This window comes from Perca flavescens, chromosome 3 (assembly GCF_004354835.1).
Source record: "Perca flavescens isolate YP-PL-M2 chromosome 3, PFLA_1.0, whole genome shotgun sequence".
Taxonomy (NCBI): domain Eukaryota; kingdom Metazoa; phylum Chordata; class Actinopteri; order Perciformes; family Percidae; genus Perca; species Perca flavescens.
Window position 1 is genome coordinate 23,831,894 of NC_041333.1, and position 25,247 is coordinate 23,857,140.

Here is a 25,247-nt window from a genome sequence, read left to right on the forward strand (position 1 = left end):
CATAGAAGACATTCATGTTCAGGCAACTTTCATGGATAAATAAAGTTGAAAGGTTAATCACAAGCTACAACCAACAATAGAAACTTTATCGGAGAATTACATGGTTTATTCAAGATGAACAAGAACAATAACACAACGAAGACAGAGCAGCTACATGTTGCTTTCTAGCCTGAGGGCTGAGCAGTGATCTACACAACGCCCTGATCACACTCACTCAAACCACTCACCAACATGGGGCTTTGTCACAGATAACAATAGAGGGAATAACAACAAACACATGAGCATAGTGGGTCTCTACCAGTGCCCATGAAGTAGATCATCTTCAAAACAAAAACTATTTAACAACTTGCAGTACATGAGCTATTTGGAGGATGATTTAAACCAAGTTTTTTATTCGGTTCTGTACATGTATACATTCTGATTATACATGACCCTGGTATTAATGTCACATTACTTGCTTTGAAACACATGTCCAGTTAAAAATGCTTTGGTTGTGCAGCTAAAAGGACTGTGTAGCAAAAATGAACATTGCCATGAGTTACTTCACACATTAGCATAGTATATCCACAATACAAATGTGCGTACATGTCAATTATAAACTGTCCAAGATAATGATGAATACTGCAATTATTGGGTTTTTCACTTTTAAACACTATAATCAAACTAAGAAAATGCATTAAGTTAATGTTTTGGGCTTCATATGGTTTGTTTGTTTATTTGTCATGTCACTGGATTTATTTGTGTGTGAATGTGTGCACTGCATTAAATATGGGTCAATACAGCTTGTGAAAGAACATGGAAAATGTGCCACGTTACAAAATGAGTGCACTCATAGGAAAATCCCATTTTCCTCTCTTTTTGTTTATTTCAAGAATGAATTTGTCAACAGTAATAGAGTAATGAGTCAAATCGAGGTTACTGTATTCTATCAAGTACTCATACAACACACTAACGTGGCCTTAGTGATCAGTCAACTGGGTTTCACATTGAGATCAATAGTCCCCATGATGCAGTGGACATTGCATTGTATAACATGGCTGACCTTATAACTGTTGGAAACAAAGATGCAGTATGTGGGCTCACTTGGTAAACATGCTGGTTTATTAGATCAACTTTTTTAAAGCTTTTTCCACACCTCAGATCTCCATTGTGTGTTTCATTCCAGTTACTGGTGTACAAACTTTTCTTTTTTTTATCTCCAATAGACCTTTTTAATAGCAAACATGTTGAAATGTCATAGTAGGAAAAGCACAGGTGTACTCAAAACCATTAATGATGGCTGCATTCCACTTAGGAGAGGCCCTGGTATTGTGCATGCTGACTCACTGAAACAGCTTACTGGGACACTTGATGAAATTGAGCCGTCATTAAGGCTATCAGTTTCAGCTGTGCTTTTCCTACTATGACAAGTTAACATGTCTGCTGTGAAAAAGGTCCATGGAACAAGAATAATGTGAACACAACATCCAGGAAACATACATAACATCATACAAACAAGGCATTTTTAAACAAACGTTGCCAAATAACCACAAGCCCCACAACCAGGCACCATCCAACTATCCAGAATCCATCACACATAACATTTTGATTCGATTTATCAAAAGTCGATTCTGGAACTAAAGGTGATAAAAGAGACTTTCCTACACTGTTCAAGCAGCACTTACAACTCATATTAACATTTCTAGTGGCGGCGCCCTCTAGCGGACATAGTAATTATGATGGGATCAAAGCAAGAAGTAAGGTGACGAAGTATAAAAGCGCCAAGGAGTTGTTGTTTTTTAACTTTTTGGAACAAATGAAATTCTGTCACTGTGTCATGTGCACAACCGGAAATGAATAACATAACAAATGTCCAAGTAGTTTTGGAGCCCAAACCAAACCAAACTTCTACCGTTTCACAACTTTAACAACGTGTTTAAAACCAGGACCATTACGTTCTGTGGTTTAGATATGAGGAACAGGCCCCCAGTAAGTGTGCCGGGTTTTGAAGCAAATTTAACATAATGGCCAAACAGTGTAATTGCAACTCCCGGCCCATCACGTGATTCCTTCTGGCCCAAAAATAATGTTTCCATAGACTTACATGGCGAAAGAGACATCTGTAAATCAGTGGATACCATTTTTTTACCATCACAACCCCCTGCGAAATGACTCCTTCCACTATCACTATCGGTCCGATAACTTTAGGAAAGTTTAGAATAGACACATGATTAAATAATTTAAACCCCATTCAATTTAGCTCTAAACCGGAAGTGCCGATTCATGCTTTATGTGCCACTGAGCAACTCTCATAGAATTGAACAGGGCTCCGCCTTGAACGCTGTATCCAGTTTTTATAATACATCCATGATGAGGACGGAAAACACTCATGTGGGTGGAATTTCCTGCAACCGTGAGGGGTGTTGATTTATGAAAGGGTGATTGTTGTTATGGGTTGTTTTAGAAGTTAGGAAGAAACAACCTATATCGTCATATGGTTTGGAGGACTTGTGATAAAATAATAGGTATATCAACGAGGCAGAGGAATCTAAAGTTAATACACACTAAAAATTGTAAACAACTCAGTGTCTCTCAAGTCAGCAGTGGGCAGAGTCAACATCCATCCCTTTTAGCAGCGATGCTGCTGGGGTTGCCATGGCAGCAAATTACCCTGTGGATGTGAGTCTTGTGAGTCCTAAGGACTATTGCTAAAAGTCTCCAGGAAAGTCCTACAACCACACACAAACACACACACACACACACACACACACACACACACAGGCAAGTGAGGTTACCTGTAGAGCATGCCTGTCTGGCTCTTGACCGTGTCATGCAGCGACAACGAGTGGAAGTTGAGAAACTCCTCCAGCTGTTTGAGCTGCACCATACTGTTGGATTTGTTTGGTGTCCACAACATCAGAGAAGCGTAGGGTCGCGGCCCCATCCCTGTGGACGTCTGCCTGACGAGCCTCCCCTGACCCGGGCCTTGGGCCTGGACCACGCCCTGACCTCTGGACCCCTTCTGCTTCGGGTTGGGGATGTCTGGGCATGTTGTTTTGTACAAGTACATCTTCCGTCTTTCTTCTTCACTTTATCCTCTCTTTGAATCGCTCCCGTCTTCTGTGAGTCTGTCCCAAAAACATGTACACTCAGAGTAATCCAGGTAGGCCGCCTCGCCCACACAGTGCTACATGGAGCAGAGGACTCTACTGTATGAGTGTGTGATTAACGCTCAAAGGAAAGGAAAGTATTCCTCTGGATGAAGCTCCATATTAAGTATTTTCCTCTTATTTAAAAAGGAAAAAAGAAGAAGAAATGCAGGAAAATCCAACTTGGAAAAACATCATTTGAAAAGAGAAAAACAGTATTCAAGGGTCCATAATTAAACTTGAGTCCAAACTGTCTGCAGGCTGCACATCCACACACAGGGAAACAGGCTTTTTCTTTACATGTGCTCCTCCATGGGCTGTGCCACATATGTTCTCTGTACACATACACACATGCAGATATCCCGCTCTCTCTCCTCTGCTCTCTCTATCACACAACACACACACTCATGCTGTCACTTTGCCCCCTGCTCTGCCAGTCTACATTATAAGCTCAGTTTGGTTTTGCTCACTATTAAATGGCATGGGAATCTGGGACATTATTTCCCGCCCTCCCTCTCCTTCTTTCTCTCTCTCTCTCTCTCTCTCTCCTTTTACCCTTTTTCTCTCCAACTCCCTCTTATCCTCTCTCACTTTGCCCATCATTCCTCCTTTGTCTCTCAGTATTCCCTGTCACAAGCCCTTCACTTACTCCTGATTTCCTCTCGTCTCTCTTACAGCATTCCCGCTATTTCCTTTGATTCCACCTATCTCTTGTTATCACACGTGTGCATGTTTTACTCACTTTTCTATCCTCAACCTTTAATAATCCCTTAATATTTACTTTTAACAGTTTTATCCATTTTTGTCTGTCATTTATTTACCCTGCCCTTCCTTTCTCTGTCTCTCTTTAAACAAACTGGAGCTTCACCCATAACAAACTAAAATAAACACACACACACACACACACACTCTCACACGAGACGAGTTATGCACAATTGCTAACAGTCTGGGCAGTGCTTTTGTAATTAAATGAACCACAAAATGAAATGGGGAAGCCTCTTTCTTCTGGCCTGATTTATCACTCTTTCACCACACACACACACACACACACACACACACACACACACACACACACACACACACACACACACACACACACACACACACACACACACACACACACACACACACACACACACACACATTATCTCACCTCTGGCCTCCTCTTGGGAGTGACATCACGTCTGGTCCTTCAGTGGATTGTGGGAATCATGAGGAATGCCATTCTCCCATATCAGGAAATTTGAGTTTAGACACACACTGTCACTCTTTCTACAAACACACACACACACACACACACACACACACACACACATTCATCCTTGGTATTCAACAAATCATTTTGGAAATTGCTACTTGGCCAAACAACCCAAACATGGATGGGTCCAACATGCACATGCACACACAAACAAACCAAGGATGTAATGACACATGAAACTAGTTGTGAATGTGCTGTTGAAGCTCTTTATCGTAATATAAATCCATCCTCTTTTTAACTCTTGTTTGTCAGGATCAAGTTACTTTCTACTCTCCTGCAGGTATCACGTAACTGCTTGGCTGTCCTTTCTTTCTTAAACTTTGGGGTCCAAACTTGACTGTGTATAAACCTGGTTCTGGTTTTTGTTTCCAGTTTTTGTTAATCCTGGAATAATGTTTCCTTCTTTAAGATGCATTTCTTAAAACTTTGTAATAACCATATGACAAAAGAAAATGTACAAATAAATGGCTTGCAACCACCAAATATTTAAAACAACCACAATTTTAATTTTTTAAACTTGAATAAAAAAATACTTTTATTGATCCCGCAAGGGAAAATATTTACAGTAAGGGGTAAAATATTCCAGAGCTGACCAATACCAGACCCCCATAATAAACCTGAAAAAAAGATGAACCTGTGGCAGAAACTGATTGTATCAATGCAAAGACGACTGGATACATGTACAAACACACAATACAGAATTAGGGAGAGAGGCTGAGGCAGAGGGTCAGCTGTGTCCACTGTCCGGGAGGATGGGTGGAAAAACTGATCCTGCCTGGCAGCAGGAATGTCAGCTGAGCTTATGCAACGCCAGTGTGTTTACAGCGTATTTATAGTCACTAGAAGCATACACATCCATACACATGGAGCCTACATACTGGTATGCACACACATTTAATGCATATAAAGTAAAGAACAACAATAGAGAACAAAGAACTGCTGTTTTTGCAATAACAATTCACTATTTATTTTACAGTTGTGTCACGTTTCAGCTGCTCCGTGTGTCGGCAGGTGAGTCACTGAGGGATAGAGCAGGGAGAGGTCAGTAATGGGGTCCAGTTGGGGGTTATGGCAGTGAGTATGGGAATCCTGTATTATGAGAAACAAAAGTGCATCTGCTTTTTATTCCTGTCTAAATTTTACACTTTTCTCACTTCCTCTCCCCTTACCTATTTTTCATTCTAAACTGTTTCCATCAACTTCATGCTCCCTGAGACTAATTAGCAATCTTTTTCAGTCTCTTTCATTTTGCCCCCACCACCCCCACATGCACTCCTTCCAGTGAGTGAATCCCTTTACAATAATTGCATATGTCTGATAATTATCCAGTGGTGCACAGCATGATAGAAACAGAACAAGTAGAGCAGCACATAGCACAACACTGCACATCATTATTTGTGGATTCATTTAAAATAAAAAGATTAAATGACTGAAGTTTGTGTCTACAGTGTGCACTCTTACTAGCAATCTGCAGTGTAGAAAACAATATTTCTGTGTTTTTTACTTGAATGGGAAAGCTCTTTCTATGCCATCTGACTCTATAGCAAAGTGAGGATGATAACATTGTATTACATTGACTGCACAAAATACAGTGTATGAAAAAAATACACCAAGTGCATCAATGCATAATAAACATTTCAGGTGTCCCTAGGCTCCACTTTTTTATCTTATTGATCTTTTATTCTTCTAAAAGGTTTTGAAAGATGAGCCAGTGAGATAAAACACTATTCCACTGCATTTCGCGGTTTGGCTACATCAGAAAGAGTGAGGATACTATGATCATGCTCTGTGCAAGGGTCGCTGTTGTGTGTCAATCAAACCACCAATCTTGGCAGCAGCCCCAAACTTCATCCATCAAGCTCTACTGGAACATGTGTTTTTGTTCTCCATGCAGGATCATGTTGCAACACCTTTGTCTCTGGTGCTAGGGTGTAAGGAAATATATATCCAATAACTATAGAGAATGGCAGCGATACTGTTGGCTGTGGTTAACATTTCATCCAATCAAGTTTCCTTACTTGCTTTTTGTTGTTGAAAAAACAAGAATTATAGCTTGTTGGCAACTTTCAGAATTGATTTGCAGCATGAAGGTTTAAGTGTGTCTGTCTATCAGACTGCAACTGTGCTGCTGCCTGATGATGATCCATTGCGTTACTTACTGACAATTTACTTGTCGGTTTCACATTTTGCTCTATTAAAGTATTATTTTACTTAAAGCTGGGGTATGCAGTGTTCTGGAAAAGGCAAAAAAAAAATATAGCCCTCCTTCTGCAGCTCTCCCCTCTCTGTCCTAAGCTCCTCCTACCGGACAATAGTGATTGTGATCCTGATGCCGCTATATGTTTTCTATGCAGACTAGTGGGCCTTAAAAGCCCTGTGAGAAAACATACTGTGATTCAATTCAATTCAATTTTATTTATAGTATCAAATCATAACAGAGTTATCTCGAGACACTTTACAGATAGAGTAGGTCTAGACCACACTCTATCAATTCCAAAACCCCAACAATTACAGTAATTCCCTCAAGAGCAAGCATTAGCAGTGGCTGTTGCAACAGTGGCGAGGAAAAACTCCCTTTTAGGAAGAAACCTCGGCAGACCCAGACTCTTGATAGGCGGTGCCTGACGGGGCCGGTTGGGGGTGTGATGAACAGTGGCATAATAGTCACATTAAAGATAATGGAACAGTGACTTTGGAGGTAATCGTGGAAGTTCATGTCATAGCAGGGCACATCGTGTCATACTGAGTAGTGCAGTCTCCAATTCAAGTTCATGTTTATGAATAAAACGTGTCAAAATCAGCGAAGCGTTTCAGAGATAGAGAGAAAATGTTGCTAATAGTTGCTGCTAACCATAGCCGTAAGCTTTAGCCACAGCTGCGAGTCTTTGGCTACGGTTAGAAGGCTAAACTAATTGAGAGATGGAAATAAAATGTTGTTAATGGTTAAGCCTTCTGCTAACCGTAGTCATGAAGTTTAGTCGCAGACAGGCTTGATTTTCTAAAGCCTGAAAACAAAGCCAGGACGGTGGTGCAGAGGACAAGTTATCTCTTAGTCCAGTTTATTTACAATTTGCTGAAAGGTTATGGAATGGACACTACCTAAAACTGCCAACCCCAGTTTACTGTACTGTAAACAGTGTAATCCAAGACAGCACAAGATAGGTTATGTGTGCACACGATACCATACAAACAGCTATGACAAACACCATCTAAAAAAATGTACAAGGTGATTGGTGTTTTGCTAGTTACAGAAAATCTAATATAGTTGCCTTAATCTACTAAAGCCAAATTAATTTATAAATTGTCAACAGGTGCATAAAGACAGTAATGAGGAGAAATTGTTTAAATAATTTTCTTATATCAAAAACACATTAGCAGTAGATTAATTTGTAAGAGGAAACAACATGCATATTTGAGGGGGAGAAAAGGTTATTTTTAGCTCAGTTATAAAAGCCTGGGATTTCTGTGATAATATTCTGCCCCAGTTTTTATGCAAAATCACTGGAGAGCTAAAAATTGTACCAATTGTTCTGATTCAAATGAGAGAGTGGATATCCAGCCATCGCATGCTGTTTGGCATCCACGACAGACAGGCTGGCAGACAGTGTGTGTGTGTGTGTGTGTGTGTGTGTGTGTGTGTGTGTGTGTGTGTGTGTGTGTGGCAAAAGTTGGCTGATGAAGGAGACTTTTGGAGGCTTTCATTTCATGCTCACGTCTTTTCTAGGTCAGAGTCAATCATTGTCGTTCTATCAAGCAGAATACTGACTCCCTGTCATAATAACGTAGTCCCAATGATCAGACACTAACGAGCAGTGTTGATTCTCCAGAGGGAATGAATTATGAAATGTGGTTCCTGTCTGTGTATGAGTATGTATGTGCAAGTGTGTGAAGGTCGTGCTAATCTTATAGTGATTCACACAGTGAAGTCCTTTTTATTGGTCCTTCCACTGAGCTCATCACTGCGGAAACATACCTACAGTATTAAACACACTCACACATGGACACTCCACACGCATCTGTCAATCTGTCAGTTGAGCCACGAGAGGCTGTCATCATAAGCTTTATGAGCCTGTAAATAAGGAGCATGTGAAGTGTGCAGCCACTAACATGTTGCCAAGCCAACTTTTAAATGTTGTCTTTGTACTTGTACTCTGCACAATGACAATAAAGTTGAATCTAATCTAATCTAATCTAATCTAAATAACATTAGAAGCCACATCTGAAATATCAACCTGACGTAGTATTTGATTTGATTTGAAGTGCATGTAACTCTTTGTAGGTGACTGAGAGGTGGAGATATATATATATATATATATATATATATATATATATATATATATATAAAACAAATAAACTTAACATACTGTAAATCATCAACACATGTCTTTGAGTCCAAACTAAAGTTAAAACAGGAATTAGCCCACTGTGTAAGCTATTGTAGCTAAATGTGTAAGGATTTTCTTATGGGGCAACCAGCCAGTTGATTAGCTGGCTAGTTGGTTGGCCAGCTAACTGATTGGTTGTTCCTATTAATCCATGTATGGATGGTTTAGCAAAGTTAAGCTAAATATTGTTAAGGTATGCTATGGCAACCAAAACCATGTGTGAAAGGTTATGAAAAGGTTGCAATCATGGTTAAATATTTAAAATTTCAACATTGTTTGTATAATAGAGGATATACAGTATATTGCACTTTCTACATCAGCACTGAATATTGACACTCTACTGTACTTCAATGCAGGTAAATCATACAGGTTTGGTTGTACTACCGATATTATAAAACAATGATGACGATACACATATCAGCAGCAGCTAAGCTATTTTGTAAGTGGCTAATGAGTTACTATTAAAAAAAACATTTTATTCATGTGACATAATAAAGTCAGCGGCCAATCTTTTTTAAAGACAGCGGCCAATCTTTTTTATAGATAACCCTTAAATGTCCAATATAATGTGTGTTCTGTAACCTCTGATATAAACACGGCCAAAAAAGAGATCACACAGTATAAGCTGCCAGAAATTGAACATGAAGCAAAGCTGAGTGAAACACATGTGACAGATTGAAGTTCCTGAAAAAAATATCTTGCTGCCTCTGTCAGTTCCCAGCTGAGCTGTGCATACAGTGGGATTCTGTAACCATCAGCCAATTCATGTTCTCTGAGTAGTGTACAAACAAGTTTGATTTGTTTCTGCTTTGTTGCTCTACATACAGAATAAATGGATCCATACATATTTGGGAGACCTCAACACTGCGCCCTTGGCTCTTAATCATCCTCAGTCTGTTGTCTAAGCTGTGCTTTGTTTTTACTAAATTAGAGCGAGAACAGAGCCCAAACCAGCAGGGAGGCTGGAGAATAAAGACAGAGGGAAAAAGAGAGGAGAGGAGATAAGAGGAAAGGAGAAAGGCTGGACTACAGACCCATAAATATGAAGCTTTAGGCTTGAATGATTGGAATGGGGCACAAACGGATTAGTAACAAGAAAGGAGAGTAGAGCGACGAGGGGGAAGACATGGTGAGGAAAGGGGAGGGGGTAACCCAATACTGAAAATATCCATGTGTGAGAAAAAGGAGAGGAGACAGAGAAAGGGAGGAGACGGGAAAACAACCACCACTTGCTGCACTTATATTCTAACTTCCAAAAGTGGAAACTTGTGCACGTCACAGGCTGGAAACCAACACCATTGGGGCTTTCTGTCTGTCAGTCACACAAACAAGAATCAAAACACTCCCTCTAGCCTCCATGTGTTTTGTCACCATGGTGTTAGAGGATGTCAACGCAGTCTAATTCGGCAAGACAGATGCTGGCTATTAGCACTACGGCCAGATCAGGTGACACAACTCTAAGCCAGAAGTCTTTATGTGTCTTTATATCAGCGTGACTCCTGTGACACACAACGCTCACACATGAAATGATAGGACAGGAGGGGGACCATGTGTCAACAGATATTGTAGCACTGATGGTCCAGCCCAAAAATACAGCGTACATGCACCAAACCATTTACTGTATGTGGCACATGCATGCACACCACTTTACTGATCGTAGTGTTAATGATGTGTAGATAAGCAAAAACCCTTGACTACTGTGTGTGTGTGTGTGTGTGTGTGTGTGTGTGTGTGTGTGTGTGTGTGTGTGTGTGTGTGTGTGTGTGTGTGTGTGTGTGTGTGTGTGTGTGTGTGTGTGTGTGTGTGAATCTGTCAAGTGATTTTGTGCATCAACAAGCAGCTCTGTACAAAACATTAGGCCTTCTATCAGTTTGCACTGTGTCAGGTGTGGCAGTATAAGCGCTTCTTAATCTCTCTCTCTCACACAAACAAACACACACATAGTCACACACTCACAGGGCTTAACTGACCTGTAGGGCATGCCAGTCTTTTGTGAGACTGTGTCCTCTCTGCCCAGTCCAACCATTTTCAGGTACCAGTTGGTCTCCATCTCTCTAATCAGCGCCACCTTGTGTCTGTGCTGGGCCCCCTGCTTCCCGGATGAGGAACCACGCTTCCCGGCATCCTGGGAGTTGCTGCGGTGGGCTTTTGTCCCGCTGAGAGAGGCCACTGAGTGTTTGCGGTGCACGTGGTGCGGCTGGTGTCCACCACCAATGCCCCCTCCGCTGCTCCGGGCGGCTAGCATGGCCCCAGAGGGTGCCCCCCTCCCCTCAAGGGCAGAGTTCAGAAAGCAAGGTGAAGAGGAGGAGCTGCAGGTTTCCAAGTGTTTGCAAGCACTTCTTTTTGAGTGATCACTCCAGCTTCAGAGAGTGATGCAGGTCTAAGGAAAGTTTTTTTTTTTTTTTTTTTTTTTTTTGTCTGACTGTTATACCCTTGTCTCTCTACTTTTTGGCCATCTTTTGCACTTCTCAAACTCTCTGTTCTGTTTATTCTGTGTCTGTCTATTTGTCTGTCTGTAACTCTCTGTCATTCCGTCTGTCTGTGCAGTGTGCTCTCTGGTCTCTTATAGCCTTATCCAGCCTGAAACAAGATCCTGGTTTCCTTGTCTCGTCACCGCCTGGCCTGGCCTAAAAGGAGGGAGCCAAACATGCATGGGTGTTGACAATGCCTACACACCATCTCACACACACACACACACACACACACACACACACACACACACACACACACACACACACCCTGCATACATAATAAGTGTACACCAAAATGTTAAGAAATGATTTGAATACACACACAAACTGCATTCATGTGAGCTCAGACAAACAATGCAAAGTGTAGGTTGTTAAGAAAAAATAAAATGAAAAATACTCTGCATTTGAATGTTGATTTAGTCAATAAACACAGTGGAAATACTTGGAAGCACAGCTATTAACAATTATCAACACACTCCACATGTACACTGGCACACTGTTTCCTTTTATCTTCTGGGTTGGTTTTAGTGGCAACTCTATATTTACACTCCTCCTTTACCATTTCAGAGTCTCAGAGTCTTAACACCATTCCTCATGTCATAAGACTCCAGGCAGAGAAACACAAATTTACACCTTTGCCAGGCATAACAATGTGAAAACGTAGAAACAATTTGGCAGCAAAATATGTGGGCACAGACACACATATGTAAAATATTTGTAGTATTTTGGGCATCCACCTTTGCCAAAAAAATAAAGTTGATATCTGACTATAACATTTTTAATTTAGGAGAAAAGCGTAAAAAGTACTAGCATAAAAACAGTCATTGCACAGCACTGGCACCTAGCTCAAATGTACATGTAAATTTACATATAGAGGTTTTGTGTGAGGTGTTGTGTTTCACTCTGTGTTGTGTGTTTATTCTGCTGGAAGTTCAGATTTTAAATAAACACAAACACCAGAGAGCCTTTATGGATTTCTTCCTCTCAACTTTTCAAGCAGACTTTGAATTCTTCCTCTGGTTTTTCTGACCACAGATGCATACAGCCGCATATAAACAGCAAAGCAGCACTGCGCAAAGGGAATGTTTAATACACTGAAGATGAATGGAAGGACACGCAAGCATTCAATCATCGTTTGTGTGGTGGACAGGGATTGCATGCTGATGAGATGCAAATTCGTGTCAGGTACTACAGGAGAGCAGGGGGGGCACCTGACTCAACACAAGTTTAGTCAAATACAGAGCAAAGTTCAAAGTCAGTCTGTTATAAGGGAAGGAGGGGGGTGGGTAACGAAGGGAGGAGAGAGGCAGTGAGTGAAGTGGAGTTCATTTATTATGAAAGCTTTCTAAGTGAAGTGCTGACTTACTCCAAACCAAAGGATAGGGTCAAGCTTTGTTGGAGGTGCAACAGGGAGCACTGCATTTTAAGTTTAAATTAAAATGTTTCAACAACTGTTTGAATTTAATGTGAGCCGATCGAGTCAATGTAAGTAATAAAGGTTTGTTTAAACATTTGTAATGTTTAACTGTAAAGATGAGAGAAATATCAAAGGTATAATTTGTTGAAGCTCATTAAATTCACTCACTAAATTTGTTGGATAAGAACATCCATGTAAAGTCTTAAATTCACTTTAGTTACTGATGTGAAAACGCTATCTCCTGCTGTCCAGCTGACTCGCTTCAAGGGCGAGAATTTTGTAACTTAATGGCTACATACATGATATTGTGTTAAAAGACTGAGGCTAAAGCTGCATGTCCCGGGCAAAAAGTTAGCGTCATCACCAGAAGATGATACATATAGAAGACAGAAGAAATAAAGAAGCATTGTTCTTGTGGAGCTAGTCAGTGTCAGTATTATAAATATGATAAGGAAAACATAATCCTGTTTAGCTGCTTATAGCTTAAATACTTTGTATTTTAGAAGCATAACACCATGTTTCTAACATGTTTTTTCATCATTACACATCTTTTAGAAAGAGGACTAACCAATGGGTTTAGCTAACGTAACTCTATCTAACGAGGTGGCTGGGGTTGCTGGAGTGTAAACTTACCCAAATCCTATAAACAGGACAGAGCTGCTAGCGTTTGCTAAAACTCTGATAGCAGCCATGATCGGCTTCCACACAGTGGGGAAATACCATAAAGTGTACGTGCACTCGTCCATTAAATGGCTCCTTGTGGTCAACCTGTGTGCTCTGATGTCTAAGCAGATACCCAGAGGTTAGTGTCCTCAAAGGTCAAGTGAATAGATCAGCGATGGAGTGTCAGCCCTGAATTATTCAGCTGGGTAATGAGACCTTGATAGCTTACTGAACATGTCTGAGGGGGGCTGGGGGGAAAGGTTGGGGTCAGTGCTGACTGTACAGTGCGAAGGGGTGAAGGACAGACCTCTGTCTGTGTCTCTAATCGACAGCTAATTTGTATTGGACATTTGCTGGAGTTCTGCTGTTTGCTGCAGGGTTGTGCAGTGTCTTTTAAGACCGTACAGAAAGCTACCACTTGGGCGATACTATAAAATAAATACCTTGAAATATTACAAATATATTATAAATATATTAGCCTACCTGACAGAGATTTTTGCCATACCATTGCAGGTAATGGTGCACTTTTGCCATTAAGCAGGACTTTAGGATTTTAGCATCAATGTGATGAAGTACCTTGAAAGATAAGGATGGATAACAAAATAAGATCATCACTATAAATGTTTACTAATTTGAATTTTCAGAAAATGCACTACATAAAAATACACCAATATCTAATATGAAATTACACATGGGATGATAGATACATGATTTCACCCATATTCAATTTGGGTAAAATAAGTGGTATTATTATTATTAGTAGTACTAGTAGTAGTAGTAGTAGTAGTATGTCAGTCTACCAAGATGTTGAATGCCTCAGAGCTTGAACACTTTCCAGTATGAGGGGATAAATTCCTACTAGGTTATATGCAGTATATTGACTGTAGGTCCCTTTGGATAAAACAACATATGGCATGTTTAACATGGCTGCACACAGCACTCCTTCTGGATGACCTGTTGTCCATCAAGCTCACTGCCTGGGGAATAGTCATCACACAAAGTGAACCCAATCTGACTTCTCTGTAATGTCCTCGTCACTAAGAGAGAAATCCTAGCATGGACAAAATCCGTCATTCAAGTCCTTTATCCTGAACCCCTGAGACGCAAACTGATACACAGACACAGACATACACAGGCGCGCACACACAAAGGCATGTGTGGTACACCCAACTCTTGCTCTAAAATGTTAGATGCTGTTTGATTAGTCTAACTATCACTGGTAGTACAGTTGCACTGTGCAGTACTAAATTTATACAGTAATAATATATACAGTAGAGGTGGGTTTAACTTCCGTGGTATTAGATTGCATTGTGCATACTTTTTGTTTTTAAAGATTATCTTTTGGGTTTTTCTGCCTTTACTGATAGGACAGCTAGGTGAGAAAGGGGAGAGAGAGAGGGGGAAGACACGCAGGAAATTGTCACAGGTCGGACTCAAACCCTGGACCTCTGAGTCGAGGCATAAGCCTCTCAGTATATGTGCGTCTGCTCTACCCACTGACCCAACCCGACCAAGCATTATGCGTAATTTTAAATAGATGCTGCATGAGTTTATATGGACAAGGTTCTATCTCCCTTTAGGTTTATTTTAAGATAATCAGCTTTAAAGTATACAGCATCCATTTAGTTATTTAGTGATGAGACCTTTATTTAGTAGTTTAGCAAGTAAGAATGCACACAGGTTAATAGGTGTGAATGTGTGAGAATTCTGACACAAAAGGTAGACACAAACTCTTAACTTTAAGGTCACCACGAGGCAAAAGCCTGAATGCCTCAGAACATATCTTTATATGTTCTACATATCAGCAATATACAGACACAGTTCAGTCAGGACGACTGTCTTATATTACTCACTCATTCTCATTCACCTCCCTCTCCTCCTGCTTCCCATTATTGGCTGATCAGGGGTGTGTACTCTTTTAGTTAAACCAACCAGATTTAGCCATAATCTCTACCAGACTATCACATTCTTGGTGTCAATATTTAAATGTTAAACTCCTCTTCATTGCCTTTAGCTCTCATTTCAGTGTGAATCGCCGTGACCCTCCTCCCATTTCAGCCTGGATCTCAGTTAAACTTCCCTGAATAAATAAAGGTGAACAAAAAAAAACTATGCCAAGGAGCATGACGTTGTTCTGCAGGCCTAAGACACCACGTTTTTTCCCCCCTAGTTTGTCACTGATCTTATTACTGATCAAACATGTCAAAGACTCACTCTCGGCTGGTGTATGTTGTACTTAGTCATTATATTTCTGTCTGGAGATGAAGCTTTAACACTTTTGCAAACACATGCATAGAACAAACACAACCATGCACAAGCAAACACATATACTAAGCAAGGACACCTCAAAGTAGTGTCACTGGCTCTATAAATCATATTGAGTGACTACCACTGCACCCACCCACGCACATGCATAAACACAGTTAACTTCTGCATTTGGAAAAGAAGCAAATTACTTTAGCTCGTTGGCTCATTTGGACTGTGTCACACTTACTTAGTTCTTGATCAATCACATGGAGACTTAAAAGGAGAAATGAAAGACGTAAAGTCCTTCAGGCGTATGATTTGGATGAGAACTGCTCAAAATTAATCACAAAAGTGGTCTAAGCAAAGCAAGCTAATTTAGAATACAGTGCTCCTTAAACAGGGTAGGAGGGAAATCCCAATAGGTGCTAATGAGTAAGATGTGTGTGATGCTTTCCAAGAATTAAAAACAGATTCAGTTACATTTTCTTCGTGCGTCACTATGTTGCACTTGGATCTGCAATATGAAACAAAGAAAAACATTTGAAAGTTACAAGGTAAACTGTTGACTTTATAAAGCAATAAAATGTTCACGGAAAACAACTGCAAGTTAACATTAGTGTGAGCATGAACACACACACACAGACACACACAGACAGACACAGACAAACACACACACATGCAGTGATGCACATGCACACATTTGATCTTGATTTAGCACTACTGTTCCTTTCCACACTCGTCAGCAGACAATAAATTATAAACACATTCCTTCACCGCTCTGTCATCAGCTTTAGCTGGACTTCACAGCTTCACACTGGAAAGCCACGTGCACACACAATGTAAGCCCAACACACACACACACACACACACACACACACACACACACACACACACACACACACACACACACACACACACACACAGACTAGTAGAAAAAAGCCATCTGCAGGTCAAAATATAGCAACATTGTCTTTTGCAATGTGAGGTTAGCAAAGCTCTTGATTTGTGAGACAGTCAACACACCCACACACATTAATATCATGATTCTCTCTGCCTTGTTAGTGTTCAGTAAAGTACTTTTTTTTTTTTTTGTTTTATGTGCTTCCTCTAATCTTGTCATCTTTTCAACACTGAATCATCTATTACACGTATTCTGGCATAATTAATTTCTCTCCAACTGAAAAGTATTTCAGAAATTAAGGTTTATAGAACCAAGTATTGTATTTTTTTCTGTACTGTCTATCACCATCCAACTCACTTTGACTCAGGATCAGGGGTTGTGGGTTGCGGTGCCAACAGTCAGCAGAGCAACCAAGAGGTTTATTATTTCCACAGCTCCCTCTGCTGGATCACTCTGGTCATGCAACCTTAAATGCAGTACCTGTATGTTTCTTCTTCTGGGTTGTCCTCCCAGTCCACTGTACCTTAACATGTCCTTTTCAACCAGAAGAACCTCAACAAATTTCTACCATAACAAAGAACTAAAGGTAAGTCTAAACAAGATCATTTTCTGCAATCTTGCTTAATAAATGTGAGAAGACAATAACTCAATTTTGGAGTTGACAGTTATGCAGTACAAAGCAATATATTGTATTTTTACTAGATTTTCACAAATACTAATAAATAGTACTGTCCCAAAATGAGCATGAAGAAATATATTGCTTTAACAAGAAAAACACGTATTATAGTGACTGAAAATAACATTTATTATGTCGTTCGGAAATGTATTATGCTAACAGTTATTATTACAGTAATTTGTATCACATTGACATTATGTGATACAATGTATCAGTATGTGTATTATGGTAATTGAAAGTTAAGTTTACAGTGTAACATTTTTTTTATTTTGATAGAAACAGCATAACCTAAATACCTGTATGTTTACAAATTGTCAAATGTGTTTGAAATGGATTTGAGACTAGTAGTACAGCAGTACGATGTCTGAGGTAAAACCTTGACTTCATTTTAATTCTGCTACCACAATTAAAACAGAGCTTGTTCAAATATTTTTTACAGTCAAAACTATATATTTTATTAAAGAATGTGTGTTAAAAATGTGTTGTGTTTGACATATATATATATATATATATATATATATATATATATATATATATATATATATATATATATATATATATATATATATATATATGTATATACATATATATATATATATATATATATATATGTATATATATATATATATATATATATATATATATATATATATATGTATATACATATATATATATATATATATATATGTATAAGGACCCTAATTTCTAAAATAGCAATGTTTTTGAAAATGCTTTTTTGAGTAATCAGTGAGGTAGTAGTTTTCTTCCCTCATGGATATTGTTTATTGAAATCAACCCTCTCTAACGCATGTGAAGATACACTTGACTAGGGTGTGTTAATAAAATATTTTGTCTATTAATTATAGACCAAATAGACTAGGAACCCTAATCAGCTGGACTAGTTGACCAATGAAGCAGTGGCACAGTTTAGTACTGCTCCACTAATCATCAATAGCAGTGGATGCTATCGTAGCAGCTGTAGCGAATGAAGCCGAGGTCCCAGTCGAGGTCCCATCACGTGGTTTAGCGCGGGGCCTCATCATCTCCTCTGTGTTGCGTTCAGGTTTGACCAAAAGAACGTAACACTTGGGCAGGAATATGCAGGTCAGCAGGCCAAAGCTGGAAGCCAGGATGGCAAAGATCTGGACAGCAACCATGAACTTGCCACGCGTGCTTAGGTACGCCGGGACAAAGGAGATCCACACGATGAAGAAGACGAGCATGCCGAAGGTGACACTCTTTGCTTCACTGGAAGAGAGATTCAGTGTCAGAAGAAATGTTCTTTACACTAAAATGATTTAATAAAAGAAATATGGATACCCCAAATATCAATGGTCGGTTTAAAAAAACGTGGAAATGTCACTTTTCACATATTAATACATCATTAATTATCATTAATCCATAATAATAAGTGTGTCTGTGCCAGATGTCTAATTCTACATAATTTTTGCACAATATTGTCCTACAATACAATGTTCTTTTTGTATTACTGTTTATTTCCATTGTGTCCATTTACCTTAGTGACTGCCATGATATTAACTGCTATGCTCAATGTTTATTTACTGTGAAACCTTGTGTGTTTCCTACCTGAAGTGGTCCTCCAGTTTGCGGGCTATGAAAGCAAAGATGAAGGCCAGCAGAGCCAGCAAGATATCATAGGCGAAGATACAACAGATGAAGACCACAGAGCCTTGATCACACTCAAGAATGATCTTTATATTCTGGGCAGAGGTGTTCTGGATGGGGAATGGAGGGAGGATGACGAGCCACACTGTACATGCTACAGCCTGGGTAGAAGAATGTCAGATATATTACAAGATCAGGTCAGAGTAAGATGTAAAGTAAGATGCTTGACATCCTTTCTTCCTTTATTTTTCAATGTATTTACCTGTATTATTGTAGCCACAGCAGCTATCGCCCTCTGGTGGGCACAGGTGAGACTGTCAACTTCAGGGTCAGCACAGGCATTGGCATTATTGTTGTTTAGTATGTTGGTTACAAGTACATCAGGACTGCCGCTGTTGGCTGCTGCTTCAGCTGCAGCCTTTGCAGCTTTGGCTGCTGCTTTGGCCATGGCACGGGCTTTCTTCAGAGCCCGAGCTCTCATCATCAACACTGCTGCCTTACCTGAATGATAGAGTAGTTAGTAGACAGTAACAGGCTTACTGTACATTACTGTGGCCCACTACCAAGTATGCAGTGTACATATACTCACATGCATACAAAAACATACACACACAACAGTACAGTAAAAAAAGAAAAGACAATGGACCAACCCATTATAGAGGAAAGGCAGAGAGCAAAGCCCAGAGCCAGGGCCACTTGGCTGGTCATGCAGCTCCAGTGCTGAGGCTCTCCGAGGAAGACAATGGAGCAGAGGAAGGTCACCACCAGCGAGAAGAGCAGCGAGAAACTCAACAGAGGATCATTGGCTTTCACCAAAGGGGTGCCAATGTGTGCAACAAACACCACCTGGAAAAAGAAAAACATTGAAAGCTGCCATTTAAGGTTTAAGCTCTGCAACAAGGGATCTGTTGGCTTCACTAGGAGGTGTGTTTTCCCTATGTAAGTCTCACCCCGACAGCGATGGTCACTAGTGCTCCGAAGGCTGAGATGATGATGAGAGTGATCCCCAGAGGCTCTCCAAAGGCCAGGAACTCGATGATTTTTGGTACACAGGCATCATGAGCATCATTGGACCAGTCTTGGTAACTGCACAGGATACATGCACGAGCATCTGTCAGAGAGGGAGGGAGGGAGGGCAGCAGAGTCATGTTTATCTCTGATTTGAAACTGAGGCCCACTACATTCAACGGTCCTCTAAAACATGACATAAGATATTCCTTATCCAGCATTTCTTTATGACTTGACAATGAATAAAATAAAATAATAGCCACGTTTTATTTGTTGAAGGGGATTCTGATGCTTAGTTTTGTGATTATTCTATTTTTGCCTGTTTTATAATTATTCCAAATAGGACCATACATCAGCATTTTGGACAGGAAGATACCTTCATGTCTATAACAGGTTGAAAGCTGTATACTGACTAGTTGAGTTGCTGATCTCTCCATCAGCACATGGGATACAGTCAAAGCAACAGACTGGCTCTCCCTGCCGGATTCCCTTCCTGGTGCCCGGCTGGCAATTCTCACTGCACACTGACCGAGGGGGCTGCAACACACACACACACACACACACACACACACACACACACACACACACACACACACACACACACACACACACACATATTTACGGAGACACACATGCATGTGACACTAATCATAATCTAGAAGAGTTCATGGCCATCTTGATCAATATGCTGCTGACCTCCAATACTTCATTGTTCCACAGAATGGAGGTATTATTTATGGTCATCCTGTCCACTGGGGCTGCTGAGCCATTGTAGTGTCCCACAGTAACGTAGGATATCTCCCCGTTACTATTGAACTGCCAGTTGATTATGTCATAGACGCCTTCTACATCCCCCTCATCAAAGTGGATCTCTTCACCCGTGTGCGGTACTTTGAAGCGCACGTTCTTCAGGTAGTACATCAGCTATGGGAGAGAAAGATGGTCAAACACATGCATATAAAAACAGTTGTAGTCTCTCACACACAAACACAGGCTTACCTGCCATGGCTCAAAGTTGGTGATGTTGGCACAGTCGTTCCCGTTGAATGGCCCCTGTCCCTTTTCACAGTGCTCCAGGTTGTGCAAGGCGTGGGCCACAGCATACACAGCTTTGTACACACTGTGGGGAGACATCTTCATCATCATCATCATCATCATCATCATCATCATCATCATCATCAATTACACCATCATCCTCATTTCCATCAGCATGACTTGAATATCAAAGGGTTAGTTCACCCAAATCACGAAAAAGAAAAACTAATTTTCACTTAATAGTTCTATATGGCGTTGCAGATAGTTTAGTGAGGTTTTCTGCTGCCACTGCAACAAAGTGGAGGTGACTTTAGTTTGTGGTGCTCAAAGTAACGAAATAATGTCTCTGGAACTACTTTCTTTTAAAGAAATAACACTGCATTGTGTGTGTATTGTGAGTATCGAGGATAGTGTTTCTGGAGGGATACATTGCTGTTGAGATTTTTAAATGTAATTTTTCATTCCTTTACACAGCACAAATGTGTTTCCATTCACCTCCATTATGTTAGAGTGGCAGCAGGAATAGCAGAGGCTGGAATCTCAAAATCCTGGCACATTCCTGGATACTTTCTGTAATTCAGGTAAACTGACTCTTTAATTGTGGTATGTTCCTAGCGGTGGAGGTAATAGGTGTTGTAGTAGCAAATTCCAGTAGTATGATGGTAAAAAGAATTTAGTTGCATTACTAGAATCAGTAAATACTATACTACTACACAGTAACAATAAGACCCGAGAAAACTGACCTGTAGGTGATTCGTAACTGGGAAACATCAGAGTAGGTGTTATTGAGCTGTGCCAGAGACTCCTTTCCTGTACACAGCCCATCAGGGACCCCCTTCACTGCCCTGGACAGCGTGCCGTTATCCTCCTTGGCCTTTTGTTTGGCCTGCCTCACTGCTTTGCCATAGTTCAATGTGCAGTTAAACAACTATAAGACAAAAAATAAGGTCACAAACTTGTGTATGACTTTTAAAGTTGCCACTGAATAGTCATCATCTTGTGTTTACGGTCAATTGCCACTGCCACAGTCAGTCCATGCCAAGATGTGTGATTACTAGCTGCATTTTTGTCACAATCAGATTTTATATGTGGCTAATAGATGGGTGGAGATCGATATGGATAATTCATCACCCCAAAGCTACTCTGGCCAATTAGTCAGCTAATAAACACACCGTCTCCCAGAATTCCTCCGTGAGCGGGTCAGTATAGGGGTCTATTTCCAGTAGATGTTGCTGAAGACCCGGGATGTCAGCCCTTTTTACCCCAAAGCCCAGGGTACCACTCAGCAAGGAGCTCACCTGGGTAAAAACATGTACGCTGTCAACTTCAGCTCAAATTGTTTACAAATGTACACATTTTGTACAGACTGGTTAGAGATACTGGAGCATCTGCTTCATTTCTGTTAAGTCAACCAATCAATGCGATTTCCCCACTTACTGGACTGAGCACTCACCCCAGGCTGGTTGATGAGAGCGGAGGTGACCCAGGCCTCGCTGGCGATCCAGGTGCGGTTGGTCACATTGTGCCGGAGCAGCTCAAGGATAAGAGGACTGAAGTCCACGTCTGATGAGAAGACCACGATGATCTTGGCTGTGGCCTCAACTACTGTTTTAACAATACGTTGGATGACCTCTGGGGAACTGACCTGAAGTTTCAAAAATTAATATTCACTTTTGAATTGTGATACATCTTTAGAAAAGACAGTCATGCCAGAGAGGGATATTGAAACATTGACATTGAGATGTTACCTTGGGCAGGGTCTCAGAGAAGGAGATGCAAACACCAGCTTCCTCCACCTGCTCCTTAAAGGCTTTGATGCCATACTTGCCGTAATCATCATCAGCCGCTATGGTGCCCACCCAAGTCCAGCCGAAGTGTAGCACCAGCTGGGCAATAGCTGTAGACTGGTGCTTGTCATTGGGAATGGTCCTGAGGAAGGTGGGGAACTGGAACTTACTTTCCAGGGCAGAGCAAGTGGAACAATAGCTGACCTAAAGATGACATAAGAGACCCACATTACTTTTGTTGTAATGAACTTGTTCATATCTCCCTGTCTTCATCTAACTCAGCACTGGCCTACCTGTGGGAAGTGATAAAGTCCAAGTATCCTAGCCGTGGCAATGGACAGGTCGGAGCCCCCAGCACCCACAAGAGCAGCCAGAGGGGCCCCAGTCCCGCAGCGGTAGTTGGGTACAGCCTCATCTTGACCCGTCAGGTAGGTGAGGGTGCCTTCCACGGCCTTGGAGATGGTGAAGCAGGAGTCATAGATGACGTAGCCCAGGTCGGTGTCAGGCAGCAGGTTGTTCTTCTTGTTAATTTCGCTTATGGCAAACAGCATGGTCTGGGTCCAGCGGAAGGTACGGAAGTTAAACCTGGAGGATGATGGGAGAATGATGAGATAAAGGTACACATAGTACAAAAACTCTGTACATACAGTATGTGCAAAATTAAAATACTTGATGACGGGAAGATATATGTACACAGACTATTTTAATATTATATTGTTGTTATCTAAATTAGCCACAAGAGGACAGTTTGCAGACTTGCTGATTATTGTTGCATAATACACTGTACAGGCCTGCCCCCATAATAATAATATGGGCTACTGTGGCTAATTGGGCCCAGAGGTGCTGCCCTGCTCTGTCTTGATTTGTATAGTAAAATCATGCGGTGAAGAGTTCTCAGAAGTACTCTGTGTGGCTGAAACATATACTCAAGTCAAATTATTTCTCATTTAAGGGTTAAAAAATTACATAATTTCACTTAAATAGGCCTATGACATTATCTAAGATTTGTGTAATACATTCTAACAACAACTTAAGGTAAAAGCCAACACAGTCACAATGAGGAAAAAAGACATACGAGCAACTAAACTTACCCCTCACACCCCGAGGACACAGGCACCCTTGAAGTGTTGCCATCACTGGAAGCAATACGCTTGTGAACAGGAAACATCCCCCCAATAACAACCGTCTTCTTCTCTACATTCTTGTAGCCGTTCAGGTTGAACTTGGCCTTCAGTTTGCATGTGGACTCTGCTGAAACAGATCCGTAAAAGTGGATGAAGGCGCATAATCCAAGCAAAAAGCGAGAGATTTCCATGCTATGCAGAGGCAGAAAGGAGTCGGGCGAGCTCTCGCTGTGGCACACAGCAAAGGAAACAGAAAAGTGTGACAGGTGTCTTATCTTCTCTCAAGGGAGATGTGCTGCGCTATACGGGGTAACCTGAAAACAAAAGTGAAGAGGAGGACACTGGATGTCATGTTCATCATTGAACAATAAACAGGAAGGCCTTTGTTAATTTTAAGAATTTTGAGTAAATACCAAAGCATTATGATCTCATTAATGGTGTGTAAAATGTAGTTTGGTTCAAAAAGTGTTACACTGCTTTTGTCTCCCTTGAGCACAAACTGGACCACCAAACATGTGTACACACACACACACACACACACACACACACACACACACAGACAGACAGAACGACACCTAATAATTTTGTTCTCTTTTTCTGTCCTGTATATACAAATCAGTTTATCAGTCTGCACTCAGGTCAGCTGCAGAGGATAAACTGCCACAGGCCACAAGTTAATTGGCAGCTGCATGTGGTAACTTGTCTTTACGCATCTTAACAGCACGGCTACTGTTCCAACATCGTGCCTTGTCCCCTGTGGGTCTGCATGTGTGTTAATGGGTGACTGAACTTGTCTGCTCATGTCTCCCAGTCAGCAGGGAGAAACACACACCTGAACCCCCCAGCACACAGAGGGACCTCTGCTGGGTAATAAGGGCCGACTGCACACAAATAGGCTACAGTCGAAACGTCTTTTACGGTCACTGTTCTTACATGAAATTATACTAAAGGAAAGTTGTCACAAAGAAAGCTGGAATCTAAAAAAAAAAAAAAAAAGGAGGATATTTTGATGTAGTCCTTGTGTAGTTGCTGATAAATTATTACCCTCAGTGTGTGTGTGTGTGTGTGTGTGAGAGAGAGGGTGATTGAGCTCTTGTGATCTGTCTCAGGCTAATGAAAGACATCTGACTGATACTGATGAGTTCTGCGAGAAATCAATTATGAAGCCATCAAAAAACACTAATGTTCTCAATACAAATGCGTGCTCCGTGCAGACATTTGTAAAGCGGCACATGATTGAATGGAAAAGGGGTCTTTGTCTCTCTTTGTGTATTTTACTCTTCAATTATAGGCTACTCTACTTTGTGTAGCTTTTGAACAACAACTTTGCAGCTTCCAGTGCTAACAACTATTGTGATATTAAAGTAATCTGGCTTTAATTTACAGGCTACATGGGAAGCAAATACATTCTTTGTTTTGTTTAATGAAAAAATAGTGTGGATATCTTAAGCACAGAGCGGGGTTAACACAAGCTGCATTTACTTTCACTTTGGTGGGGTTAATATTTACCTTTGTGCTTAT

At 40.7% G+C, this 25,247-nt stretch overlaps 2 protein-coding genes across 2 annotated transcripts in view; both read right to left on the bottom strand.

Moving 5' to 3' along the window:
• The window catches only part of kcnab1a (potassium voltage-gated channel subfamily A regulatory beta subunit 1a), a 113,559-nt gene extending 102,681 nt beyond the window's left edge, over window positions 1-10,878 (bottom strand). Inside the window, exon 1 of the mRNA XM_028572093.1 lies at window positions 10,742-10,878. Within this exon, the coding sequence (XP_028427894.1) occupies window positions 10,742-10,821 (80 nt within the window). The 5' untranslated portion in view covers window positions 10,822-10,878. The remainder of the gene's footprint in view (window positions 1-10,741) is intronic.
• Window positions 10,879-18,087: 7,209 nt separating this feature from the next.
• On the bottom strand, window positions 18,088-24,467 carry vmn2r1 (vomeronasal 2, receptor 1). Its single transcript, XM_028573989.1, is given in 14 exon segments — window positions 18,088-18,394; window positions 18,734-18,926; window positions 19,333-19,618; window positions 19,723-19,883; window positions 20,194-20,317; window positions 20,477-20,704; window positions 20,780-20,900; window positions 21,559-21,743; window positions 21,988-22,113; window positions 22,269-22,460; window positions 22,564-22,806; window positions 22,896-23,187; window positions 23,694-23,954; window positions 24,457-24,467. Coding segments are annotated over 14 exon segments (2,730 nt in total).
• Between the last annotated feature and the right edge of the window lie 780 nt (window positions 24,468-25,247).